The 25,975-nt window shown below is 42.0% G+C and overlaps 1 protein-coding gene across 1 annotated transcript in view; it reads left to right on the top strand.

Annotated features, from left to right (window-relative positions):
* The first annotated feature begins 43 nt into the window (after positions 1-43).
* LOC138966198 (ciliogenesis and planar polarity effector 1-like) overlaps positions 44-25,975 on the top strand; it is a 74,964-nt gene continuing 49,032 nt past the window's right edge. The window contains exons 1-18 of the mRNA XM_070338327.1: positions 44-168; positions 1,374-1,497; positions 3,026-3,161; positions 3,914-4,033; positions 4,998-5,221; positions 6,625-6,734; positions 7,093-7,347; positions 8,483-8,665; positions 9,465-9,690; positions 10,042-10,357; positions 11,131-11,363; positions 11,605-11,843; positions 12,798-12,947; positions 13,504-13,673; positions 15,663-15,737; positions 16,442-16,653; positions 17,729-17,900; positions 22,962-23,187. Of these exons, the coding sequence (XP_070194428.1) occupies positions 1,417-1,497; positions 3,026-3,161; positions 3,914-4,033; positions 4,998-5,221; positions 6,625-6,734; positions 7,093-7,347; positions 8,483-8,665; positions 9,465-9,690; positions 10,042-10,357; positions 11,131-11,363; positions 11,605-11,843; positions 12,798-12,947; positions 13,504-13,673; positions 15,663-15,737; positions 16,442-16,653; positions 17,729-17,900; positions 22,962-23,187 (3,128 nt within the window). The 5' untranslated portion in view covers positions 44-168; positions 1,374-1,416. The remainder of the gene's footprint in view (positions 169-1,373; positions 1,498-3,025; positions 3,162-3,913; positions 4,034-4,997; positions 5,222-6,624; positions 6,735-7,092; positions 7,348-8,482; positions 8,666-9,464; positions 9,691-10,041; positions 10,358-11,130; positions 11,364-11,604; positions 11,844-12,797; positions 12,948-13,503; positions 13,674-15,662; positions 15,738-16,441; positions 16,654-17,728; positions 17,901-22,961; positions 23,188-25,975) is intronic.

Consider the following 25,975-nt stretch of genomic DNA (forward strand, 5'->3'; position numbering starts at 1 on the left):
GTCCCTTGGTTGACAACCTATGATTGTGGATCAAGTTTACAAATGGCGGCCGTTTGATTCGACATGCTTTGACACGAAGATGTAGCATCAACATGGCCATCGTGGATACTTTCAGATTTCTATTTTCTCAGTGTGTTGTGAGGAGGATCAAATGTATGCAGAATGCTTGTGAGTGTGGTGCTTGTTTTCTTTGGAAACCTCAAATTGTGAAGATCAAACGCTTGCAGGTGCCTGTTCAATCTGTGTAGTGTTTACAATTTACAGTTAACAAAGAACACAAGTAACATCGCCTTTATTTCCAACAAAATGTTATGGTCACTGCCTACAGACCCTCCAGCATTTAATAAAGTCAGAAAAGAAACGATATCACATGCTGCCTCTGCTAGTTTTTATTCAAGCTCACAGGGTTTTCAATGGGGATAAATATCTACAAAGTATCCCCACATGCCTCTCTGTTTGTGGCTGCTTTCAGTGCCAGTGTCATGTATCTTTTTTCTCACTCTTTTTTCACACCATTGAGTGAAGACTAAAGTCAGTTTTACAGCATGTGGGTTATTTTTTCATTTCTTTTTGATATTTTTTTCTAATAAAATCACTGAAAGTGAAAGTAGTTTGATTTTAAACGTTGCAGAACAAGTAGTGGCTAGCAAAGACTCAGTGTTTATGTGTGTGTGTGCATGAGGGTGGGGACATGTTTTAAATGGCCCAATTGAGGGTGTCCGTTTATGAGACTCAGAGGGACAGCTGTGTGTCAATCAATCAATCAATATGAGGCTTATATCGCGCGTATTCCGTGGGTACATAGTTCTAAGCGCAGGGATTTATTTTTTTATTTTTATGTTATGCAATTTATATCGCGCACATATTCAAGGCGCAGGGATTTATTTATGCCGTGTGAGATGGAATTTTTTTTTTACACAATACATCACGCATTCACATCGGCCAGCAGATCGCAGCCATTTCGGCGCATATCCTACTTTTCACGACCTATTATTCCAAGTCACACGGGTATTTTGGTGGACATTTTTATCTATGCCTATACAATTTTGCCAGGAAAGACCCTTTTGTCAATCGTGGGATCTTTAACGTGCACACCCCAATGTAGTGTACACGAAGGGACCTCGGTTTTTCGTCTCATCCGAAAGAGTAGCACTTGAACCCACCACCTAGGTTAGGAAAGGGGGGAGAAAATTGCTAACGCCCTGACCCAGGGTCGAACTCGCAACCTCTCGCTTCCGAGCGCAAGTGCGTTACCACTCGGCCACCCAGTCCACATGTATGGATAATTGGATTCTTTTTTGAAACTGAAAGCTTACTTCAGTGCACATTTCCAGTCACATTTTTATTCAATTTCAACCTTATTGTCACTGCAGGAAAGTTGATCTGTGGAGCAGAAGTTAACAACAACAACAAAACATGAAGATAGAACTGGAAGTGATTGCTTCAACAAGCATCAAGCGCCGAAAACCATGGCCACGCATTGTTTGGGTGGGAACAGTAAGTTTTGTTTGTTGTAATTTAGTTCCATTTAAAATCCTTGTCATTATTTGTATTTTATTGTGTGCGTGTGTTTTAAGATCATTTTTTGTATTCATGTGTGTGTGTGTACGACAGTCTCTATAGTTTTAGTGTTGATTTATTGGCTTCTTTATAAATTATGAGTTTGTAAATTTGGAGGTTGTTATCTTATTTTCTTTTTGTTAAGATGTATACATGCAGTGATATCATGTTTCACTTTCAGTCATGTGGAGTGCATTTTAAATCATTTTGTTCCTTTGTTTGACTTGTTGACATTGTGTCTACAAAAACTTTCATAAACCAATGTTATGTGATGGTTTGAAAGGCTTTTAATTTTATGCAGACGTTCTGTTATTAGGCCAAGAAACAAATGCAATGTTTTGGATTCCCTGACCAACCTTACTTTTTTTCCTGCTAAGGCCTAAAAGAAATAGGTGTGCAGGGTTCCACATCACGTAGAATTAAGGGTATAATACCCTTTGACTCTCCAAATCACGTACAAGATGCTCTCTGAAGAGGTATAAATACGTAACTGTTTTCGTCCAAAGAGGTAAAAAAAACGTACGAGTCAAACGCTGAAAGGGTATAGCCTTTGCTAGTTTACAAGCAAGTTCAGCACGCAGGCCGCCTGCTCTACTGAGACCGCTAAAGTACACGCCGTGTTCGTGCCACTCCTCTGTCGACACTGACACGCCGTGAAGCAGAGGTTGCCTCCCTTGTCCTCAATCTGCGCGATATCTTTAAACTGATCATCTCGATGGCACTGTTCGCTGTAGCCTATCCGGTGCTGTCGCCTGCTAAAAAAAATGCCTCGCAAAACGCTCTGGGAAAAAAATGACATTTCATGGATACACCGATTGTCACTCATACCCTGTGAAAAATCTGGAAGGGGTATAAAAATCCTTTACTTTTTTCCTGAAAGGGTATGAATACCCATGACTTTTGGGGTTGTGTGGAACCCTGGGTGTGGTAACCCGACCTACCCTATTTTTAGGGGCAGACCCTATAACTTTTTATTACATTTGTCCAAAAAAAACACCAGATCTTCTAAATTTTTTTTTTTTAAAAGGTAAGTTCAAAATTGTTCAAAAGAATATCCATAGTCGCACACTTATTTCCCTGTCAAGTAGGTTGAATTTGTATACATTAGAAAAAAAAGTTAAAATAAAAAAAAAGTGATTGCCTACCTTCCTACCCTATTTTTTGGGGCTATGTTACCTTAACCACACCTATTTTTTGTGTGTGTGGCCTAACACTAGAATTTGTTTTTTATTACCCTTAAGTTTTGTTGAAATGACAAGACTTGATTTTGCAAACTTTACATGGAAATTCACTCTTCTCCATCATGCAGGGGACACACCTTGCCCGATTTCTGGCCAATAAAACCCACATGTGCCTGTGTAATTCAACTGTAATTAAAAAACGTACCATGAAAGTATAATCAAAAACTGGCAACAGTCACATTTTTGTCCCTAAGTATAATTTTTAACATTGCTCTCTGTTGCAGAAGCAGCAGAGTCTGCTGATGCTGGACAAACAGCGAGTGAGTGTTCTGTACATCCCATCCGGCAAAACCAAACGCAAAATTTCACACATATCCAATGTTGTTACCAGTGCTATCTCCATGACAACAACAACCAGTGGTGAGACTATTTTCATTTTTCTTGTCAAGTGTCAACTGTCATGTTCCTAATAATGGTTGAGTTTAATCTGAGGCAAGACAACTTTGTGACCGGCACGGTTGGCCTAGTGGTTAGGCGTCCGCCCCGTGATCGGGAGGTCGTGGGTTCGAACCCCAGCCGGGTCATACCTAAGACTTTAAAATTGGCAATCTAGTGGCTGCTCTGCCTGGCGTCTGGTATTATGGGGTTAGTGCTAGGACTGGTTGATCCGGTGTCAGAATAATGTGACTGGGTGAGACATGAAGCCTGTGCTGCGACTTCTGTCTTGTGTGTGGCGCACGTTATATGTCAAAGCAGCACCGCCCTGATATGGCCCGTCGTGGTCGGCTGGGCGTTTAGCAAACAAACAAACAAAAAAAGACAACTTTGTGCTTTTTTCCCTCTCATTTTTCAATGGATAATTTTCATTGTCTGTGCACAGAATTGGTATTTCTGATTTATTTAGAGTCCCAGTTATTTATGTTCTAGGACAAATAATTCTGATGGATGAACTTGACTTGTCAACTTAAATTTCATATATATATATATATATATTTCTCTATTCCCCTGCCCATGCACCATTTCCAGGTATTTGTGTGTGTGTGTGTGTGTGTGTGTGTGTGTGCTTTCAGAGCTTTATTTTTTAGAGTGTAATGGCAGCCATTAATCTGTCAAGGTATTTGTAGACCCTTATCCGACTGATTTTCTAATACAAACATATTTTTCACTTTCAGGCGGGGATCTAGTTGGCCTGCTGGATAACGGGGACATCTTTGTGTGGAACAAGGACGGAGACAAACTGCACACCGTGTGTGGGCTTGCTCCTCTTCTGGAGGGTGTACCTATTGCACAAGGTGACTGGTTCACTTTTATCGGATCACAATTTGGACACAGTCCGGATGATGTGGATCATGTACGACCTGTAATTTAAAAGAAGGATTCAATGAAAAAGTATGGGTCGTACACATCCCACGCCATTTGAATAGGGATAAATTCTTTACCGCCTCTTTGCAGAATATGGGTCGTACATGACCCAATATATGCCATCCAAATAGGGATAAACATTGACATTGTAAAAATCCTTCTTTAATCCCATATGGGTCGCCCACGACCCGCATCAACCGGACTGCCCAGTTCAAATTACGTCATTGCTTATTTGTTTGTTTACAAAGATAATCCTTTAGAAAGTGGTCGATGGGAGGGTCCTTAGGCAGGGTTTCATTTACTAGTGCGCCCTGCGCCATTGGCGCATTAAATCTGAAAATGTTCCATCACAAGTCCCTTCAGTGCGTCAAAGGGCGCATTGAGATTACGTACCACTGCGCCACCAAAATGTACATTTTACATCGGATTAAACACACACATACAGAGATAACACGATATAGCGGCTAAATCTCAGATGGCTCCATATTGCACCCTTTTGCATCTTTGGTCAAAACGCGTACAGGCCTCTTTGGCGCTTCTTGCCTTCGACTATGTCCCATCGGAATTTGGTTGAGTGGGACAAATATCCCATTGTCTATTTCTCCCAGCCTAAACCCCGCTTAGGTGTTTGAGGATTGCATAAAGTCTTAATCAAAAACTCCCAATAGTTTCAGAGATTTTATACAGACCCTTTTGTGAGGCTCTGGGTCGTCCACGACCCAGGAGGCATGGTGAAAGTTAAAGTTGATGCCTCAAAGATGTAGTTCCATGCTATTAAATATGGGAGTGATACTAACACCATACTCTTTCAACAAAAGAGAAATTAGAATCCTCTGTCCTGTTCTAAGCTTATTTTTGTCTTTCTCTTGACTTTGTTTTTGTTTTTCTAAATAGGTTCTGGTCAGGTGTTTGCCAGCGATGACTGCAGTAAAGTGCTGGTGGTGGTGCATCGCACAAAGCTGTTTTTATGGCAACGGGACACCAACCACACTTACCTGGAGGGCCAGGACCACACGTTGGTTGGGCGTTGGTCCAGAGTTGCCGTCCCCGAGGGAATGGTGATGCCAGCCTACGACTGCCCTGAGGCCTGCCTCCATGCCATGTTTGCCAGCAGCTCAGTGAGATTTGTATTTGTTGATGAACTTTTCATTTTTCTTTCTGGGGAGCTTTTGTATTTGTTCTTGAATTTTCAAAATATTGTAAAATATTGCCAGCAGAAGTGTATAACTACAATAATGTGAGTGATAAAAAGGTAAAAGAAAAAAGAATGGGAAACATCTGTAAATGTATTCAATGTTACGGCTGGAATTTTCGTGTGTATGTCTGTATGTATATTTACTGCTATCAGAAATTGTGCGTGCTACTCTCTGTTTACTACCTAGTCTTCCCACACACACACACAACGCTCCAACCAGGCACAAAGACAAGAACACGGTTACGGCCCTTTGCCCCTGTACCTCTATTGAAATATTCAATCAACACAACATCAACATATTATTTCCCATGCATTCTACAAATCACTCTCACTCAACATAAAAGTTTCTATTTCTGTCAATATACAGAAATCTAGCTGCACAGAAATACACACATGTTACTTTCTCATGCAGTCTATAAATCACGTGCACACACGTAGAACACTTCAAGCTTTGTTCCGTGAGAGCCTGTCTGTCCCACTACACACGAAGTCATTGTCTCAGGCAATACTTCTGTCAATTGTCATTTCTGTTACACACAGATAAAAAGTCACGAACGCTCTACGTCTCGTGTTTGTTAACTTGGGGAACTTATCTCCACACAGCTCTCTCGCCGGTTACGTCTTTCCAGTCGTACTCACACAAGTACAGTGACACGCCCTGGTCCACACCACCCACGCAAACTGTCTTCGCGTGGTGGAATGGGACGGGGTCCCCGTTCTTCAGCGCTTCACGCTGACTCCCTCCTGCGCTCCCGAAACTCACGGCTCAGGACGCAAAGGCGGAACCTCCCGTCTCGTCTCCCCACTTCCGCGACCCACTCGGCCCGGGATGCTGTAAACACAGCAGTTGAATCCTACGATTCAATTCCGCGGCACGAGTCGTACCAACCGACCTCCAGCGCCCGGTGAGAAACTTTACCAAAAAGAAGACCCTTCTTCTCCCTTCAACGGTCTGGAAAGCTCTGCCCGTGTACGGTCTATAAAACGCCACCTCAGTCAATACTCTTCTCTGATTGGTCACATCTCACACATGACAGCACTGCACTGCACGAGTGATATTTTACTGTGCGGTGCCTACTCAAAGTTTGTGGCCCATGAAATTTTATACACCTGCGTCACATAACTCCAATACAAAATTATGTACAAATCCATTTGTCACATTCAACATCCCCACCATCAGGTGGGTTTTTTTTGCACTTGCTTATATATATATATAACTCACTTTGGATTATTGCAGTTAGTCATAACTCATTTGAATTTATCATAATTGAAATCATTAGTATTGAAAACCATTTCTACATCTTGTTTTCTTTGTGGTTATTTTAGTTGCTTGGTGATTGCTGTGACGTCTCCATGGTGTTCAACAGTGGGAGCAACATGACCATCTGCTCTGTGCTGATTCGCTTCCAACCTGCAGACCCCATGGCTGACACAGAGCAAGTGGCTTCATTTCTATTCATTGTTTTGTTGACATTTTGTTTGCTGTGCAGAAAATATGGTTTTGATGTGCGTGCATGAACGAACCATTCGTTTGTGTTGCTTGGGAAAAATCATGATTGAAATGATTAGGAAATGGTAACTGCTAGATATTTTTTATTTACATATATATATTCATCGACAGGCTGCAGGTTGGTTGTAACAAAAATGAAATTAAAAAAATTTAAAAAGAAAAGAAAAGAATAATGGTTCTTGGCATAGATTATGAATGACTTGTTGTTTTTTAAGTGACAGAAACAGTTGAATGTTGCAGCATTGAATTTAAACACTCTACATGTTTCTGTTTTTGTTGCACAGCTACCCCAGTGTACACTCACAGTGGAAATGCGTGCAGTATCCGCTGCGAAACATCTCCTCTGGCTGTGAAGCGATCAACATCCAAGGTGCCTACGTGCCGCGCTATTCAACAGATGCCAGTATTCTGGCGGTGGCTGTCAACCAGAAGTCACCGGCTGACACCAGCATGCTCTTTGTGTCACCAGTCACCGACATGCTCCTGCTGTCGGCCATGAGGGGATGTGGTGTGCGAGATCCTGAGACCAAGAGGGGAAAGTAAGGAAATGTTTTGGACTTTCAAGATACAGTGGAACCCCCTTTAAAGCAACCCCCCCTCCCCCAGTCGCAATTTAAGACTTTCACTATTCTAAGACCTTGATGTCTCAGATTTTCTGTTAATAACCTCTGAAAAATGTACCTCCATTTTGAGACTTCCTTCCTTTTGAGACCTGATTATCTTACATTTTTGGGGGTCTTAAACAGGATACCTCTCGGACGTATTAGAAAATCTTCGTATGTTTGAAGGAGCCCTGAAAGGCGAAAAAGAAAGGGGGTGAAATATGAGATCATGTTTATCTTCCAGTGATACTGCGAGCAAGAGCAAGTACTGTGCCAAATCTAATTACAAGCAGACCCACTGGAAGATAAACATGTTCTCATATTTCACCCCCTTTCTTTTTCGCCTACCGGCTCTACACTCGTGGACACCAGAAGCCTGCATGATATGAGCAAAAACTGTTTTAATTTCCCTACTTCAACATTTATAGTATGGTACAAGTCTACAGATATTTTTGTTTTGTTTTTCTCGACTTCAGAAGCTACATTTTGTAAAGTGTTTTCATCGGAGGTGGAGATTCACCAACTTTTTACTTTCTGTTTTAGTTCTATTACAATAGGCTTTTACATTATTTTTAATGGAGACAATTAAACCGTGAAAGCATATTTCCAGCAGAAAACAGTGAAACTCAAAATTTGCTCAGACTGGCTCCGCAGCAGAAAGCCAAGGAAAAAAAAAGGACGAATTCCTTTACGCCTGTGGCCGTGGCGAGAACGATAATGCCTGTCAGCTGAGATAACTGCCAGATATCAACACTGCCCTCCCCTCGCCCATCCCTTCCTCCCTCTCCTATCCTAGCTTCGAATAGGTCCTTAGAGTAAGGAGGTTCCTTTGTAATTTGTAACACAGAACCAACTTTTAACTTCAGTCATCTGAGTTTTGATGTGTGTTTCTATTTCATGTAAACATTTAAGTTTGAAAATAGTCAATGCCCAGATATAGACGCAATATCAATTTTTTTGTGTGGCTTCATTACAACGCCCTGGGTAAATTTCTTCAACGGCTCTTTGGTAATTGTTTTGTAACGGAAAAGAACACTGGGCATGCTGACTGATATTTCCTTCTTTATTTCAGGTCCTACTGGGTGAATGATCTGGCCTGGGTGTGCGACAACCTCTTTGTCGCCTGCATCCTTGGCAATGGTTCAGCGGCTCTGCTGTCACGCCTCGGCGAACCTATGGCTGTCGCCACACATGGCTGCTCTGTGGAGATGGGTCCAGCGTACTTTCTGCCTCTCCATCCTCTGATCACTGTGCAGTAAGTCTATATTTTCTGTTAGTTGGAAGTTGAGGTCTTCTTCTTCTGTGTTCATTGGCTGCAACTCCCATATACATTCATAGGTAGGAGTGGGCTTTTACAAATATGGCCGTTTTTCCCCGCCATGTAGGCAGTCATACTTTGATTTCGGGGGATGCATGCTGGCTGTTTACGTGTTTCTTTAACCCACCAAACTCTGACATGGATTACAGGGCTTTTTCATGTGTCCTTGGTCTTGTGCTTGCATGCACACATAAAGGGGAATAAGGCACTAGCAGGTCTGCACGTAAGTTCACCTGGGAGATGGGGAAAATCTCCACCGTTAACCACCAGGCGAAGCTGGGATTAGAACCCTGAAACCATCCACACACGTCCTAACCAAAAGGCTAAGAGCTCATCTGAAAGTTGGTGTTTTGAAGGGTGGGGAAAGGAGATGTTTCTATAGGTGCATCTGTCAGAGAGAGAGAGAGCGACAGACACACAGAGAGAGAGGGTGACAGAGAGAAAGAGAGAGTGCGACAGAGAGACAGAAAACCTGTGTTTTTTATCTTTAATCACATATTTATGCATGTATTGGTGCATATAAATGTGAATTTTGACACTTGCATGTGCATGGTTTCTGTGTGTGTGAAGATGTGTAAATTGACACATGACATGCTTCTGTTCTTCAGAAATGCAAACATTTGTGCAGTTACCTTGGGAATATTTTGAAACAGACGTGTTTCACTTACCTTCCAGCCACACTACGCGTTCTAATGAATTTTTCAGGAAAAATCATGTATACTCTTTATTTTCACAGAGGAGAGGAGGGTCGACACAGACTGGAAGAAAGAGAGTTCGAACCTTCCTCGGCAGAAGACAATGAACCCCTGCAACAGGTGTTCTCAGTGTCATCCCACCCGTCTCTGCCGATTCTGGTTTTCTCCGATGGCTACATGGTCACCTTCACACAGCTGCCTGGAGATCTCAGTGCCTTCGTTTTCATGCGCAACTTGGTTCTGGAGTCATCCAAACATCTCAAGGAGGTATTTAGGCCAAGAAAACATTCTTATACAGGGCTTGAAATCTTCATCCTTTTGGGGGGATTTTCTCTTATTAAAGCTTGTTTTCCTCCTCCTGAATGCTTGTTTTCCTCCTCGCTGGGAGGGGGGGGGGGGGGAACTGACCAGCATGGGTCCCTTGAGAGGGGTGCCGAGCCACTTCAGAAGGGCGCATCCCAAAATGTTTCATTTTATCCCGTTACAAGCTTTGATGTTATATATTATGCATTGTACAGAATCTTTATGAGAGATTTATTACACAGTCAAAAGTTTAGTTAACTGTGGCTCAATGAGTAACATATAATAATAAGAAAATTTGTTTTTCATCTGCTACAGATTGGAAATTCCCAGAATGTGGAGCTGACCGTAGCCAACGCATATAACCTGCCTGTCGGAGACGAGCGTGTCAAAGCTTCTCCCAGACGGCCCAAAACACAGGCACAGGAAAACAAACACTTTTCCTTTGAAGAGCTGAATGGCTCCTTGAATGAGACAATCGATAGTGAGGTCAGTACTTTGCTGCATCCTGATGCTAAGGATGCTGGCAAGTTTGGCGCCGTCCAGAATGCGAATGCTGGAAAGATTGTCTTTGGTGAGCCTGACCTGCTTCAGAGCGTCCTGGATACTTCAGACCTGAGAGATGGAGAGAATAGTAAGACATTGATACTTTTCCAAAACCAATTTTGTTTTGCCTTGTGTTACAAATTGAGGGGAAAGAAGGATATTTATAATCTGCTTGTGCCTCAGTGCAGTCAGTCTGTGACACTGCATACCCTTTGTATTTGTTGTGCCCTAGTTTTCCTGTTTCCCTTTTATGCAATCCTGTGTGGGTTTGATGAAGAGCGTAACAGATACTGGTTTTTAAGTGTCAACTCGGTGCGATGATTTGTTTGTTTTTAGAATTTATGTTCCTACATTTTTTTCTAATGATGTTTGATATTCCCCTTCTTCTTTTCCAAAGTCCCACCACCACCTCCCCCCCCCCCCCCCCCCCAAAAAAAAAAAACCAACAAACCAGCACACAAAACATAACACAGACACACCCAAACACAACAGACCAAACTACAACAAACAAACTAACAACTTTATTTTAGGTAACAACAAACCAACTAAAAATATCATCACTCCAGTGATTTCATCTTATTTAAAGGAGTATGATGTATATTTTAAAGAGTATGATGTTGACATACTGTAGCTGTATTCGTCTGGAAAACAACAGTAAATAAAATAAAACTTTGCACTTTTTGGGATTCCCGTTAGATTATCATGTGAAATACACATACGTGAAGTAATTTTTTGGCTGCATTTTTCTGGAAAACAACTTATGTCTCAAATAAACTTTGCACATTTTTTTTATTAAAGCCATATACCCGGTAGATTTGGAGACTGACTGACTGATTAAATATTCATTCACCCCCCATTCAGGCTTGATGAAGAGTGTGGTGTCGGCCAAGCACGACATGCTGTTGATGTGGAAAGTGGCTGCGTCCAGTACAGAGCCGTGGACGGCCAATGTGGATGGAGTGGTCAAGAAGCTGGTGGACAACCTGGTCAAGCTGTTCTCCGTCATCCTGGACTGTCCGCCCGTGTCGCAGGCCTTGGAACGACAGCAGCAGAGTCAGCCCGCTTCTGCTGTGCAGACTGCCAGTCTATATCAGGTTAGTCTGGTGTATGGTGCGATGGATGTGTTGATGTATCCATTGAACACTGGATTTCCCTTCTTTGGGCCATGTGATCTTACACTCACCGTCTGTATAGTATTATTGGAGTGCATGTTTCTTTCTTTTCAATTGTAAAATATAAAGGGCATTCTGACTAAAAATGGATCGATAAATAAATGTTATTTGTATTTTTGACCAAAATATGACATTTGACACAGATCTCTTTCTCGTGGAGCAGGTGATCAGCCTATACCGCCACTTGCTGGAAGTGGCGCAGTTTGACGCTCTCCAGCAACATCTGGCGCCTTCCATCCTGCAACTGGCTCATCTCACCATGGCAACGGTGCTAGAGAGTCGCACGCTGCAGGCCTCAGACCCCCGTCTGAAGACGCTGTCTGGCTGCTTCACGCTGCTCAAGTTTACGGAGAAGACTCTGAACAATCTGTATGTTTGGCTGCCCAAATCTTTGCACAAAGGGTGAGTGCTTTATAATATAATGGGATGAAAATGTAACTCTGGATTCATGTGTTTTATTTGTTGTACAGGGGACCCCCCATGGTTGACCTCATCATCGTTATCACTGCTGTAACTGCCATTCCTAAAGCCTGATATTAATTGGGTGAAGTTGACTTGGCGAAGTCTACTAATCACGCAGGTGGCTGCACAAAGCTTTGGCACTGAATTTTCCGTAAAAAGACTTTGCATAGTCTTCTTGAAACCAACTGCGTGCTCAATAGGCGACTTGCCCTATCGGCCAGCGCCGCCAAGTCGCGCGATAAATCTGCAATACCTTGCGTGGTCTTGCGAGATCTGCCTCAAACTGCGGGCATGTTTTGATAGCTCTGTGAGAGGTTGCGTTTCAGTGCAAACTCTTCGCCTTGAAAATGGTGAATTTGCACTGTGCAGCAGTGGGCTGCAGCAATGTTAGTCGCAAGAATAATCCTAAAGTTCGTTCAAAGTACCCAAGCATGGCCCGTACACAAAGGAAAGGCGATCAAGTTTTTTTTTAACACAAGCCAGAGAACACCAGCGCTTGTGAAGCGATGGCTGAATTCTCTTCGACGTCAAAATGACGTGCCATCCCGGTACTTCATTGTCTGTTCAATAACTTTATCAGCTTCGGTTTCTTGTATCCTGAATATTGTATTTTTCTTTCTTTGAGGTATTTTTGCAACTTTGGTACTTGCAATCGCATGAAAATTCTGCTGTTCGGTAGCCATTGTTTAGATCAGTGATTGTAGTGTATGGAAGGAACGATAACTCTTGAGAGCAAAACATGTGCCCACAGGGAAGTGAACCTTCCTTATCTTTCGCACCGGAGAGCTATCCAAGCAGGGTATTGTGCAAGTTGGCTATTAAAGAAGGCCTTAAGATCACCATCACTTCCCTTGTAAAGGAAAGACTGAGTGTAATCAGAATGTATTCTTGCAGGAATGAAGGGGGCCACAGAGCACTGGGAGACATGTTTGAGCCTCTGCCCAGTGCTATAGGCGGAGGGAAAGAACAGAAACAGCAGACGAGCAGTGATAACAAACAAGATGAAAAACTGGCCTTTGACACAGCGCAACTGGTCGCCAAAAGGTCTGTAGTTTTCGTGTAAAATGCAGATGTATGAACTGATGATGTCACGTTTGGATTGTTTTATACCCTGTTGGTTTTATCTGCTCTGTTTAGTGTTGTTAGTTTTAGTGAGTTTTAGAAATTGCCTGGGTCTAATTTTAAATTACTGTGGAATCTGTTTGGATGGAATTTCTTTTAAAGCACGAGACATAATTGCAGAGTTTAAAAAAACACCTGAACATTATAATCACTAAAAGCGTTCCACTGTAATTTGTTCTGTTGACGACTAAAACCAAACACAATACTGTGGAAACCCCTTTTGTATGACAACTCCCCACTACCACCTCAATCAATCAATCAATATGAGGCTTATATCGCGCGTATAAAATGTGCTGGGCCTGGGTAACAAAACACAATGTTCATAGTTTACAAATCGACGGTTTCCCTGGGTGTGGGAAGAAGATTTACAAGTGGATAATCAAAAGCAAATACAATAGAAACGCTCTGAGTTTCTTTTCCTCTTCTCAAAAAACCTGGTCTTTCAACAACCCATCAAACATCTTATATTGTTCCATAGGCTGGCTGGGAGTTGGAAGGCGCTGTACAAAGCTGTTCTGAGCTTTGAACAGGGGTCACTGAGTGAGCTGAACCACCAACAGGCTCGGCAGTTGCTCTTCGCCATCCAGCAGAGTCTTCAGGCTATCAACGCCACTGTGCCGCACAATGCGTCTGTAGCCATCAGCCGAGGTAAAGGTTTTGGTCTTGTTGCTAATCCACTACCCCCCTTTGAAAGGTTGATGCATGTCAAGAATAATGTTTATTGTTTGTCCTGCTTTTGTGCATCTGACTGGTGGGATAATATTGCTTGCTTTAATTGTTTTGTCAAATCCTGGGGCACGTAAATTTGCTGTATCGTCATCAAAAGAAACTGTTATAGTGTTGTCACTCTCCAACTCCCCAGACCCCTCCTTTGGGAAGGGGAATTCCAAGCCACACTGGTGTTAATCCCAGCGAAGCTGGAGGTATCCCACGAACGCTATACTGTAATCGACTTGAGAAATGTTCATACCAATAATACATGATAAAGAAGGATTCTTTGTGAACTGGTAAGTGCTACAGTTGGGTATGGAAGTTCACCAAAAAATGGGAACATACTAACTAAAATACGGTGGGTGCAATAGGCGCCCCAATTTTTTGAGCAAACGCCACCCAAGTCTATGGATAAAGCTCGCGTAAGAAGACTACGTCACGGTCGAAAGTCTTTGATGTCAATTAATGCATCATGACATCATGCCTCCCTGCAGTCTTGCTCTCTCGCGGTGTGTGTGTGTGTGTGTGTGTGTGTGTTCATTTTGTGCACATGTGTTAGTGTTACTGTTAGTGTGTGTGGGTGTGTGTAAGTGTGTGTGTGTGGAAGAGAGAGAGAGAGAGTGTGTGTGTGTGTATGTGTCTGTGCATGAGTTTGTGTGTATGTTTGTGTGTGTATGAGTGTGTATGTGTGTTTGTTTGTAAAGGTGTGTGTGTCCATCTGTCTATGTGCGTATGAGTGTGTGTTTTGTGTGTATGAGATTAGTGTGAGTCACTGTGTGTGTGTGTGTGTGTGTGTGTGTGTGTGTGTGTGTGTGTGTGTGTGTGTGTGTGTGTGTGTGTGTGTGTGTGTGCGTGCGTATGAATATGTGTGTCTGTTTGTAAGAGAGAGAGAGAGAGAGAAAGAGAGAGAGAGAGAGAGAGAGAGAGAGAGAGAGAGAGAGAGAGAGAGAGAGAGAGAATTTGTCCTTCGCTGGGGGTATGCAGTGCCTTGGCATTGCACTTCTACTTAATTGTTTATACAACATGTACAATATATTAACTCATTTTTAGTCACTCAGTTTTCAGTGCATCCAGCAGAGGGGATGATGATCTATTGTATCTTATCTCAGTTGTATTGTGTCAAGCATGCTAACAATGTAAGACAGCTCTAATTATTACACAAGAGTTTATGGCAACTTATATTTTAAACCAACAAAGCTTATCTTCAGTGGTAGAGTGAGCACTAGGCCATACGGTAAAACTAAACTACCGTATTTTCCGGGTCATAAGGCGCGACTTTTTTCCTCGAGTTTGACCCCTGCGCCTTGTATAACGAAACGCCTAATCCGTGTATGAAATACGAAAAAAATCAAAGAGACCGCCTGAGTACCAGTCAAACAACTTGTGATAATGCATGTTTCAGCTACTAGGTACTACCCTGGCCAAGTTTCCTCTCAAGACATCAAAGAGACCGCCCCATAGGTTAAACTCGGTCACTGACCCCGATGCAGGAAGTGTTTCCTCTCTCAGATATGACAGGGGAACCACCTCTCATAGCTAAAACTGGGTCATTGGCCCCTGGGAAGAAGGTCAGTGTCTATAAACAAGGCAACCCAGCTATCACAATGGACCTGCCTTTGATCTCGTGGCACACACAGAGCACACATATTTCCACTCTGTATTCTTCCTTTGATATGAGGCTTATTTTCATTCTTCGACCTTTTGTTACCGGTATACTTTTTCCATTTTGGTGCGCCCTATCGGCCCCCTGCGCCCAATGGGTGACTGGATTACAATTTTTTTTAAAAGAAGGGGGTGCGCCTTATGCGCTGTAGCGCCTTGTAACCCGGAAAATACGGTAATCATTGTTAAGAGAGTTTAAGTTGTTGCTGTTGTTGTTGTTGTTGTGTTTGTCCATCTATATATCCTGTGAAATGTTTCTTTCAGGAGACAAGCTGAGTTTGGATGGGAAACACACTCTAGCCATGAATGCCTGGAAAGAGCAGTTAAGAAGATTTCAAGGTAATTTGATGTCTGTGCAGTGTCTGTGCATTTGCGCATGCTGGCGCAGGTGTGTGCCAACATAGGATTCACTGCAGTGGTACATTGTTTTTATGGAACTATCTGTGGATCTATTATGGCCTGGATGACTGATATGCAGGACTCCATCCGGCTCTTCCCAAGGCTTGATTTTTCCCTCTTTATCTGCAGACAGAGATTGTACGTAGGCTAAGCTATTTTTAGTGCCTAACTTTCCCCTTAGCAGAGATACCACAGTAGCTGTAGGCTCACTCATGCAGTACCAGCTGCTGATAAGGCCAAAGGGACAAAAAAAGATCTAGCGTCGGGAGGAACAAATATTGAGGAATCGGAAATATTGAATTTGTTTTTCTTGGCCCAAGTTCCCTCTACCGGTATAGCGTGTAAGTAATAGCAAATCATTACTATTTGCAGGCTGCAACTTTTGGTACGCAGATAATTCCCTCTGCCCTGGCTTTTTTAACTCTCCCATAATTCCCCAAATGAAACCCAAGCAGGAACAGCCGCGTCCAAAGAAAGTTCAACAACGAAACTATAGACTATTTTTGTGATGGTTAAAATTTGCTTTTCTAAATGGCAAAATACAGCAAACAACAAGAAGAAGAAATGGCAAAATATAACAGACCTGTGGAGTAGTGTTTTTCTAAATGTTTGAAAATGCACCTGTAAATACCTATGTGTTGCAGAAACAGGTAACGACGCTCATGCCGCCAAGCTGCTGCACTCTCTGCTCTACACTCACCTGCTGAAAGTGGATCTGTTGTCCGCTGTGGAGTTGATTGACAGCTTGGTGGTGGAGGCCAACGTCCAATCAGCCATCCAGACCCGACCTCTCACGCAGACTCCGCCCATCCAGCCCTCCTTCATGACCTTTGTCACCAACACACTCAAGTCCCAGGTAGGAGTTCTGTCTGTTTTGTTGTGGAATTTCACTTATTAGGAATGTCCAGCAAAGAGTTCAAAGTTCCTCATAAGCAATGGAATGAGAATTTTCTAGATGGCTGGGCGTTTCAAATTAGTTTAATATGAACAAAAAGATAGGAGAGTGGTACCTGCGATGTAAGGCCCCTCCGATGAGTGGACACCTACCATGAAAGGACACCTTCTTGTTTGATTGATCCAATTTTGGGGGCATATGCTGGTCTTGTGATTCAGATATTTTTGGCATGTACTTGTAATTTTGGAGTGGTCCAAATAACTGTGGTCCAAATAATTGTGGCATGTATTGATCTTGTTTGAGTGGTCCAAATAATTGTGGCTTGTGCTGATCTTGTTTGAGTGATTCAAATATTTGTGGCATGTACTGGTAATTTTTGAGTGTTTCAAATAATTTTGGCATGTGCTGGTCTTGTTTATGTGATCTAAATATTGTTGGTATGTACTGGTCTGAGCAAAAAACTAAAGGAACAAACAGAAGCACTCTAAATGCATACGACAAGTGCAACAAGAGTAAGTGAGAGTTATGTGTGTTATATTTTTTTGGCGCAGTGTTACTATTCCTCTTGTAACTTTTTCCACATCAATAACTTTACTATCACTTATACCGGCACGGTTGGCCTAGTGGTAAGGCGTCCGCCCCGTGATCGGGAGGTCGTGGGTTCGAACCCCGGCCGGGTCATACCTAAGACTTTAAAATTGGCAATTTAGTGGCTGCTCCGCCTGGCGTCTGGCATTATGGGGTTAGTGCTAGGACTGGTTGGTCCGATGTCAGAATAATGTGACTGGGTAAGACATGAAGCCTGTGCTGCGACTTCTGTCTTGTGTGTGGCGCACGTTATATGTCAAAGCAGCACCGCCCTGATATGGCTCTTCGTGGTCGGCTGGGCGTTAAGCAAACAAACAAACAAACAAACAAACAAACTATCACTTATTCTGGTGCATTTAGAGCACTTACTTCCTTTTATTTGACAGATCTTAAGTGCTCTGCCTCAATTGAAAAAGATTATTATGTTGTTGTCTTGTTCCACCTCAAGGCATTCCACGAGCCCGACATGGTTCCCTGCATCCGCGACAAAGCCATCAGGCAGGTGGTTCAAACCCTGGCCCGCTTCATGGCCGCTTACTTCAGCAACCAGACGGTCTACATCTTCCCCCCACACAACCCCCAGCCTCTGCCTGCCATCCACTTCCAGGCCAGCATTCTCAGTGAGTGGAGGGGTTGGAGGAACAGAGTGGGTGTGTGTACGCACATCAGAGGGCAGCTGGGTGAAGAAGAGGAATTTCCAATCAGTGTCACTATATGTTGCAATCAGTGTCACTATATGTTGCAATCAGTGTCACTATATGTTGCAATCAGTGTCACTATATGTTGCAATCAGTGTCACTATATGTTGCAATCAGTGTCACTATATGTTGCAATCAGTGTCACTATATGTTGCAATCAGTGTCACTATATGTTGCAATCAGTGTCACTATATGTTGCAATCAGTGTCACTATATGTTGCAATCAGTGTCACTATATGTTGCAATCAGTGTCACTATATGTTGCAATCAGTGTCACTATATGTTGCAATCAGTGTCACTATATGTTGCAATCAGTGTCACTATATGTTCCAATCAGTGTCACTATATGTTGCAATCAGTGTCACGATATGTTGCAATCAGTGTCACTATATGTTGCAATCAGTGTCACTATATGTTGCAATCAGTGTCACTATATGTTGCAATCAGTGTCACTATATGTTGCAATCAGTGTCACTATATGTTGCAATCAGTGTCACTATATGTTGCAATCAGTGTCACTATATGTTGCAATCAGTGTCACTATATGTTCCAATCAGTGTCACTATATGTTGCAATCAGTGTCACTATATGTTCCAATCAGTGTCACTATATGTTGCAATCAGTGTCACTATATGTTGCAATCAGTGTCACTATATGTTGCAATCAGTGTCACTATATTGTAACGAGTGTAACTCTTTCACAACCCATACACACCCGACAGAGTTATTTGCCAACATCGTTCATTCTTTCCTTCTGATAATTGAAAATACGTTTGATCCTGACATATTTGTTACCCTTGTCAATAAGATTTTCATATTTTTGGCAAAGGAATACTTTTCCTCTTGTAACTTTTTTTTTTTTTTTTTTTTTTTTTTTTTTTGAGGTTTTTTTTTTTTTTTTTTTTTTTATTTTTTTTTTTTTTTTTTACTTTTTTTACAATTTTATTCAAATAAATAACAACAATCAACAATATCTCATACAATGAATTAAATACATCTTATCGAGTACAACAAGCTAACTTTTTTTTAACGTTTTGTTCTTCGAACACTCACACAAAAATGCTTCTTATCTGTAACTGCCTATTAAAAATACTTTCCAACGGTAAAAACGAATTTGTTTTTTTATATATACTAACGCACATCTTTCCGATTAAGATAATGTGGTTCAATTTATACATAGTTGCCTTTTTCACCATTACAAAATGCATACCAAATAAAACATCACTAACTTTCAAAACAATCTTAATTTCTAAAGTACGAAAAATAAATTCTTCAATAAACTTCCAGAATTTGTATACAACCGGGCATTCAAAAAAGAAGTGTTCAATGAAATCAGTTACATCACAACAGTAATTACATTTATTAGTTTCCGTTACTTTCATTTTACACAGGAGAATGTTGGTCGGATAAATGTTGTGCATAATTTTCCAGTGTAAAACTCTTAATCTAGTCTCTTGTGTTGACTGATGGGCAACTATCCAAGAACGTTCATCAATTTCTACATTAAACTTTCTCTTCCAAAATCCTCCGGAACATGGTACATCTGTTTTCATATTAATAATCTCTTTCCGATATTCTTTGGCACTTAACACATTTTTGCCGTTAAACAGTGGGGTAATACAAACATCATCAGTCATATTTACAACATTTTTCCTCATGAATAATGACACAGCAGCTTTTACAACATTATATTCAAGAATTCGGTTTGGCGAATATCCAATCAAATCACATATATCTTGATATGATAATATGTCTCCCGAACGTACAATGTCAGTTAATACCAATACACCTCGTCGTATCCAACTTTCAAAAAATAAAACTTTGCCACTATACGTTATGCATGCATTATTCCATAATAAAATCGGCCCGATTGTCCCACGATCGTAGTGGTTATTATCCAGCCAATATTTTAATACTGCTTTCCAAAAGTGTGATTTCACTAGGTCTAACCCTTTAAATCTTGCACTGTTTACATTCGATAAGAAACATTCAAAGTGCTTTCCAAAACGCAAATACATCATCTTTGGAGTGAGACTCCAATTATCATTTTCATTTGATGTAGTCAGTTGTGAAACCCATTGTAATAAAAAAGAAATTTGCATTTGCCTAATATCGATCATTTTTAAACCACCTTTTTCAATTTCAAAACATAAAACGCTTCTTTTCACCTTTTCAAAGGCCTTCCGATTACAATATCTTTTTCGCCACAAAAATCTGTACAATAAGGTATTGACTTCATTCAAAACACAGTCAGGTAATACAAACGCTTGCATAATATACACAAATTGTGAAATTAAAAACGTTTTCACAATACATATTTTCCCTAAAATGCTCAAATTTCGCTTCTCCCATGCACAAATCAATCGCTTAATATTCCTTATTCTTCCAGTCCAGTTATCTTCTACCAAAGAAGCACTCTTATCATTACAAAAATATACACCCAAAATCTTCAACTTCTTCTTCCAAACAAAATTATAAAATGTTTCATCACAATGTTTCCTACTACCCAACCACATCGCCTCAGACTTTCTCTTATGTATCCTTAAGCCTGAAAAACTAGAAAAGTCATTCATTATTTCAAGTGCATAATACATATCAATCTCATCCTTTAAAAAAAGGGTGATATCGTCTGCATACAGAGCAATTTTAATAACGGTTGCAATATCAACATTATTCCATAACGAAATTCCTTTAATACGTCTACACTGTCTTATTTTTGATGCCAGCAATTCAATGGCCAGTACAAAGGCCAAACATGAAAACGGGCACCCTTGACGAATCCCGGCTTTCACATCAAAAAAATCCGACAACCATCCACAATACTGCACTGAGCTAACCGTGTCGTTCATTAACACAGTCACCCATTGAACAAATTCTGGCCCAAACCCGAATTTTTGAAAGGCTTTAATAATAAACTCTTTTGAAATACTATCGTACGCTTGAACACAGTCAATTGCGACCAACAGACCAGGTTGATTTAACTCGTGTGACTGTTCGATTACATCATCAATTAACCTTAATATTGTAGATACTTTTCTGCCTTTAATATAACCGACTTGATCTTTCTGAACAATATCACCAATAACGCTTCCTAACCTTTTTGCCAAACACTTGGCTATCAGTTTATAATCGCTGTTTGTAAGGGAGATGGGTCTCCAGTTCTTTAATTCGTTTTTGGGCAAGTCCTTTCCCTTGTGTATAAGAGTAATGACAGCTTTGCGCTGCGTGGAAGACAATTTTCCATCGTCAAAACTTGCATTAAAAGACGCAATTAACAATGTTCTGATGCGGGTCCAAAACACTTTCAAAAATTCTGCAGTAATACCATCAACCCCAGGGGCCGACCCAGATTTCATTTGTTTAAGTGCAGCGAGAGCTTCGTTTTCAGTTATTAACCCTTCACACTCATTTCTCTGAAAATCTGAAATCTGTAATGTTGTCACATCAGATAAAAACTGATCCACCTTCTCGTCCATGTTTTCAACGTTTACTTTTTTTCTGTACAAGTCAGCATAGTAATTCTTTTGCGCGTTCAAGATTTCACGCTGGTCAGTTATCACTTCCCCAGATTCACACTGTATACTGTCCATAATCTTCGCATTTGCTCTGGCTTTTTCAAGGTTGAGAAAATACTTTGTGTTCTTTTCTCCCTGTTCTATCCACTTCGCACGGGCGCGTACTTGGGCTGCGCGAGCTTTACACTGCTCAACTAATTCTATTTTTAACTTAAGGTTCTCACGCTCGCATTGCATTCCACAGTTATCTGGGTCATTCGCTAACCTTGCATCCAAATCATTTAATTCAGCATACAACAAAACAATACCGTTTCTTCTTTCAACGCTTTTCTTCTGCGCGTACTGCATTGCATAATCTCTTATTTCACATTTTAACAGCTCCCATACGGTTTGATAATCAGTATCGTTTATAAAATCATATGCGTGATTTTCAATCATTCTATTCATACCATCAATGAAATCTTTATCCTCTTGTAACTAATTTTTTTACCCATGATTGAGATACTGATAATTATGGTGGTGTAACCCTCGTGAATAAGTTTCATATTTATGCTGCAGCGTTACTTTTCTTTTTACATTTAGTCAAGTTTGACTAAATGTTTTAACATTGAGGGGGAATCGAGACGAGGGTCGTGGTGTATGTGGGTGTGTGTGTGTCTGTGTGTCTGTGTGTCTGTGCGTGTGTGTGTGTAGAGCGATTCAGTCCAAACTACTGGACCGATTTTTATGAAATTTGACATGAGAGTTCCTGGGAATGATATCCCCGGACGTTTTTTTCTTTTTTTCGATAAATACCTTTGATGACATCATATCCGGCTTTTTGTAAAAGTTGAGGCGGCACTGTCACACACTCATTTTTCAATAAAATTGATTGAAATTTTGGCCAAGCAATCTTTGACGAAGGCCGGATTTCGGTATTGCATTTCAGCTTGGTGGCTTAAAAATTAATAAATGACTTTGGTAATTAAAAATCTGAAAATTGTAAAAAAAAAATAAATTATAAAACGATCCAAATTTACGTTCATCTTATTCTGCGTCATTTTCTGATTCCAAAAACATATAAATATGTTATATTTGGATTAAAAACAAGCTCTGAAAATTAAAAATATAAAAATTATGATCAAAATTAAATTTTCGAAATCAATTTAAAAACGCTTTCATCTTATTCCTTGTCGGTTCCAGTTTCCAAAAAGATATAGATATGATATGTTTGGATTAAAAACACACTCAGAAAGTTAAAACGAAGAGAGGTACAGAAAAGCGTGCTATCCTTCTCAGCGCAACTACTACCCCACTCTTCTTGTCAATTTCACTGCCTTTGCCACTTGCTGAAAACTTGCATTGCGTTCAGTTTCATTCTGTGAGTTCGACAGCTTGACTAAATGTTGTATTTTCGCCTTACGCGACTTGTTGTAACTTATTTACACTCTACTGTCATGATCATCATGCATTCCACCTGTGTATCCCAGACAACCGCATCCTGCCCAAGTACCACGAGGAGATCAGTGCCATGGTGCGGCAGCAGAAGCTGTCCAGCATCTGGACGGTGGAGCGAGCCTTGGAGTACTTGCTGCTCTCCGGCCTGGTCTGTGAGGCCGCCTGGTTCGCTGACCAGATGGGCAACTGGAAGACAGCGTTCCAGCTGGCAACTGCTTGCTCCCTGCACAGAGTGCTTGCTCCACGCCTCTACCACAAGTAAGTGGGGGCCTGGACAGGGAGAGCACTGTATTCTATTCTACTGGGATTTTTGCCTCCTCAGCTAAGTCTGCAAGCGGCTAGTTTGCAGCTGGCGGGCTAATTAAATTACATATTCTTACCCCGATTCTCATAAATGCATTGACTTCAATCTCACATGCTAGATGTCGAAAAACTACTCAAATTACCTGCCCTTGCAAGGGTGGTAACCAAGCTAAAAACAGACGCCATAGCCGTTGCTATGCCCTGTCGCACCTGGTTACCCATAACCCACCGCGCACCACATGAGCGCCGGATCCGGAATAATCATTCTCGACTTTTGACGACATACGTCAGACATGCGGAATTCGTCTGCTCACTTGGCTTTCCCTAGCCCTTGTCTTTGTGACGTTATGGGCTTGGGGGGCCTTTACCTGTTCGCCTTTCTTTTGGTGAGACCTGCCCTTTTTTTTTTTAATTGAATTGTTGTTTGCTAGCTGCTTGTTTACAGCCGCTTCAGAAATTTACTTTTCTGGTGGACTACGATTTTGGCCATTTACAAGATGGCCGATAGCAAGCAGTAACTTAGGGCTAGGCAGGAAGTGAATAAGGCTGTTTGCCCTTTTTAGAAACCTCTGTGCGGGTCGTCGACCCTTCGAGTAGTACTGCTTTTGTAGTAGCTGTTCGTGCGGATAAGGTTTCGTTTTTTCTTCCCTGCCCTCCTCTCTTCTTAAGGAGAACCAGTCAGTGTCTTCCACTTTCGGGGGACTTAACGATGAAATATGTGTTTATTTCTCAGCTGTTTCAGGCACGATCGGCCCGCCCACTGTGGCGGCGTACTCCTTGGCAGCTTCGCATCGTGGTCTGGTGCAAATGGCCAGTTCGGTTCAGCCCTTTTTTGCCTCTGGTGGCTCTGGGTTGTTCGCGAGCACCCTCTCCTTTCGGGAGGGGGGGCCTGCTCCCTACCTGCCTCTGACCACTCTGATTACCTCCGGTATTTCTCAGTGTGTTGGGGGGGGGGGGTGTTCCTGCTTCGCACCGTGGTCTGGTGCAAATGGCTAGTTTGGTTCAACCCTTTCTGCCTCTGGTAGTACTGGGTTGTTCACGAGCACTCTCTCCGTTGGGAGAGGGGGCCTGCTCCCCGCCTGTCTCTGCCCGCTCTCCTTGCTTTTAGCGACAAGTAGTATCCTCTGTGTTGTCTTCTGCTAAATATTATGGCGCTTCGCGGGAGTTCCGGATGTTAAAGCGCAAGCAGGTGTTTATTATCAGCAGCTCACAGACTGATTACCAGTACACAGTGAGCGAGCCAGCTTTCGGTATCAGCCGTTTGCTAGCCGCCCCCGGTGTATTCAGCATTTCTCAGTTCAAGCGCCAGTGGCAGTGTGTGGGAAAGACAGGGAAGGGGGAAGGGAGAGTTTAATAGGCGGGATGGAGGTTGCTTTGGCGAGCTTTTTTTAACTCCAGCTTCAGCGTGCATGGAATGGAATAGTGTGAGAGAGATTGCCCCTTGCCCGTAGCAGAAGTTAGGAAATACAGGTTCAGTTCCTGTTAAAGAGGTTTGGTCTACCGTACTTTCCGGGTTACAAGGCGCCACAGCGCATTAGGCGCACCCCCCTCTTTTAAAAAAAAATTGTATTCCAGTCACCCATTGGGCGCAGGGGGCCCATAGGGAGCACCAAAATTAAAAAAGTATACCGGTAATCGAAGAATGAAAATAAGCCGCACATCAAAGGAAGAATACAGAGTGGAAATAACAAATATGTGGGCTCTGTGTGTGCGGGGAGATCAAAGGCAGGTCCATTGTGATAGCTGGGTTGCCTTGTTTAGACACTGACCTTCTTCCCAGGGGTCAATGACCCAGTTTTTGCTATGAGAGGTGGTTCCCCTGTCATAGATCTGAGAGAGGAAACACTTCCTGCACCGGGGTCAGTGACCGAGTTTAACCTATGGGGCGGTCTCTTTGATGTCTTGAGAGGAAACTTGGCCAGGGTAGTACCTAGTAGCTGAAACATGCATTATCACAAGTTGTTTGACTGGTACTCAGGCGGTCTCTTTGATTTCTTCGTATTTCATACACGGATTAGGCGCTTCCTTATACAAGAGGCAGGGTTAGGGAAAAAGTCGCGCCTTCTGACCCGGAAAGTACGGTAGTCACTACAGTTGTACGCAGGGATGCTTGTGTTTCTGACCAGATGAACAAAATGGATGACAGCATTTCAGCTGGCCACCACTCGTTCTCTCCATACAACAATGGCTGCATTTGTTGTACTAGTCTTCATTACTGTGTGGGCTAATCTTGCTCTGTCTTTGGAGAAAGGAAAAGAAAAGAAAAACAACAGCCATAGCAAATTTTGACCTAAGATACAGGCGGGGATATAGCGCAGTTGGTAGCGCGTTGGATTTGTATTCAGTTGGCCGCTGTCAGCGTGAGTTCGATCCCAGGTTCGGCGGAAATTTATTTCACAGAGTCAACTTTGTGTGCAGACTCTCTTCGGTGTCCGAACCTCCCCCCGTGTATACTACATTGGGTGTGCACGTTAAAGATCCCACGATTGACAAAAGGGTCTTTCCTGGCAAAATTGCTTAGGCACAGTTAATAATTGTCTACCTATACCCGTGTGACTTAGAATAATAGGCCGTGAAAGGTAAATATGCGCCGTAATGGCTGCAATCTACTGGCCGTATAAAATTTCATCTCACACGGCATCACTGCAGAGCGCCTAGAACTGTACCCACGAAATATGCGCGATATAAGACTCATTGATTGATTGAATTTACAAATTCAGTTTTGAAATTGTCACGTTTTTAA

This window comes from Littorina saxatilis, linkage group LG5 (assembly GCF_037325665.1).
Source record: "Littorina saxatilis isolate snail1 linkage group LG5, US_GU_Lsax_2.0, whole genome shotgun sequence".
NCBI lineage: Eukaryota > Metazoa > Mollusca > Gastropoda > Littorinimorpha > Littorinidae > Littorina > Littorina saxatilis.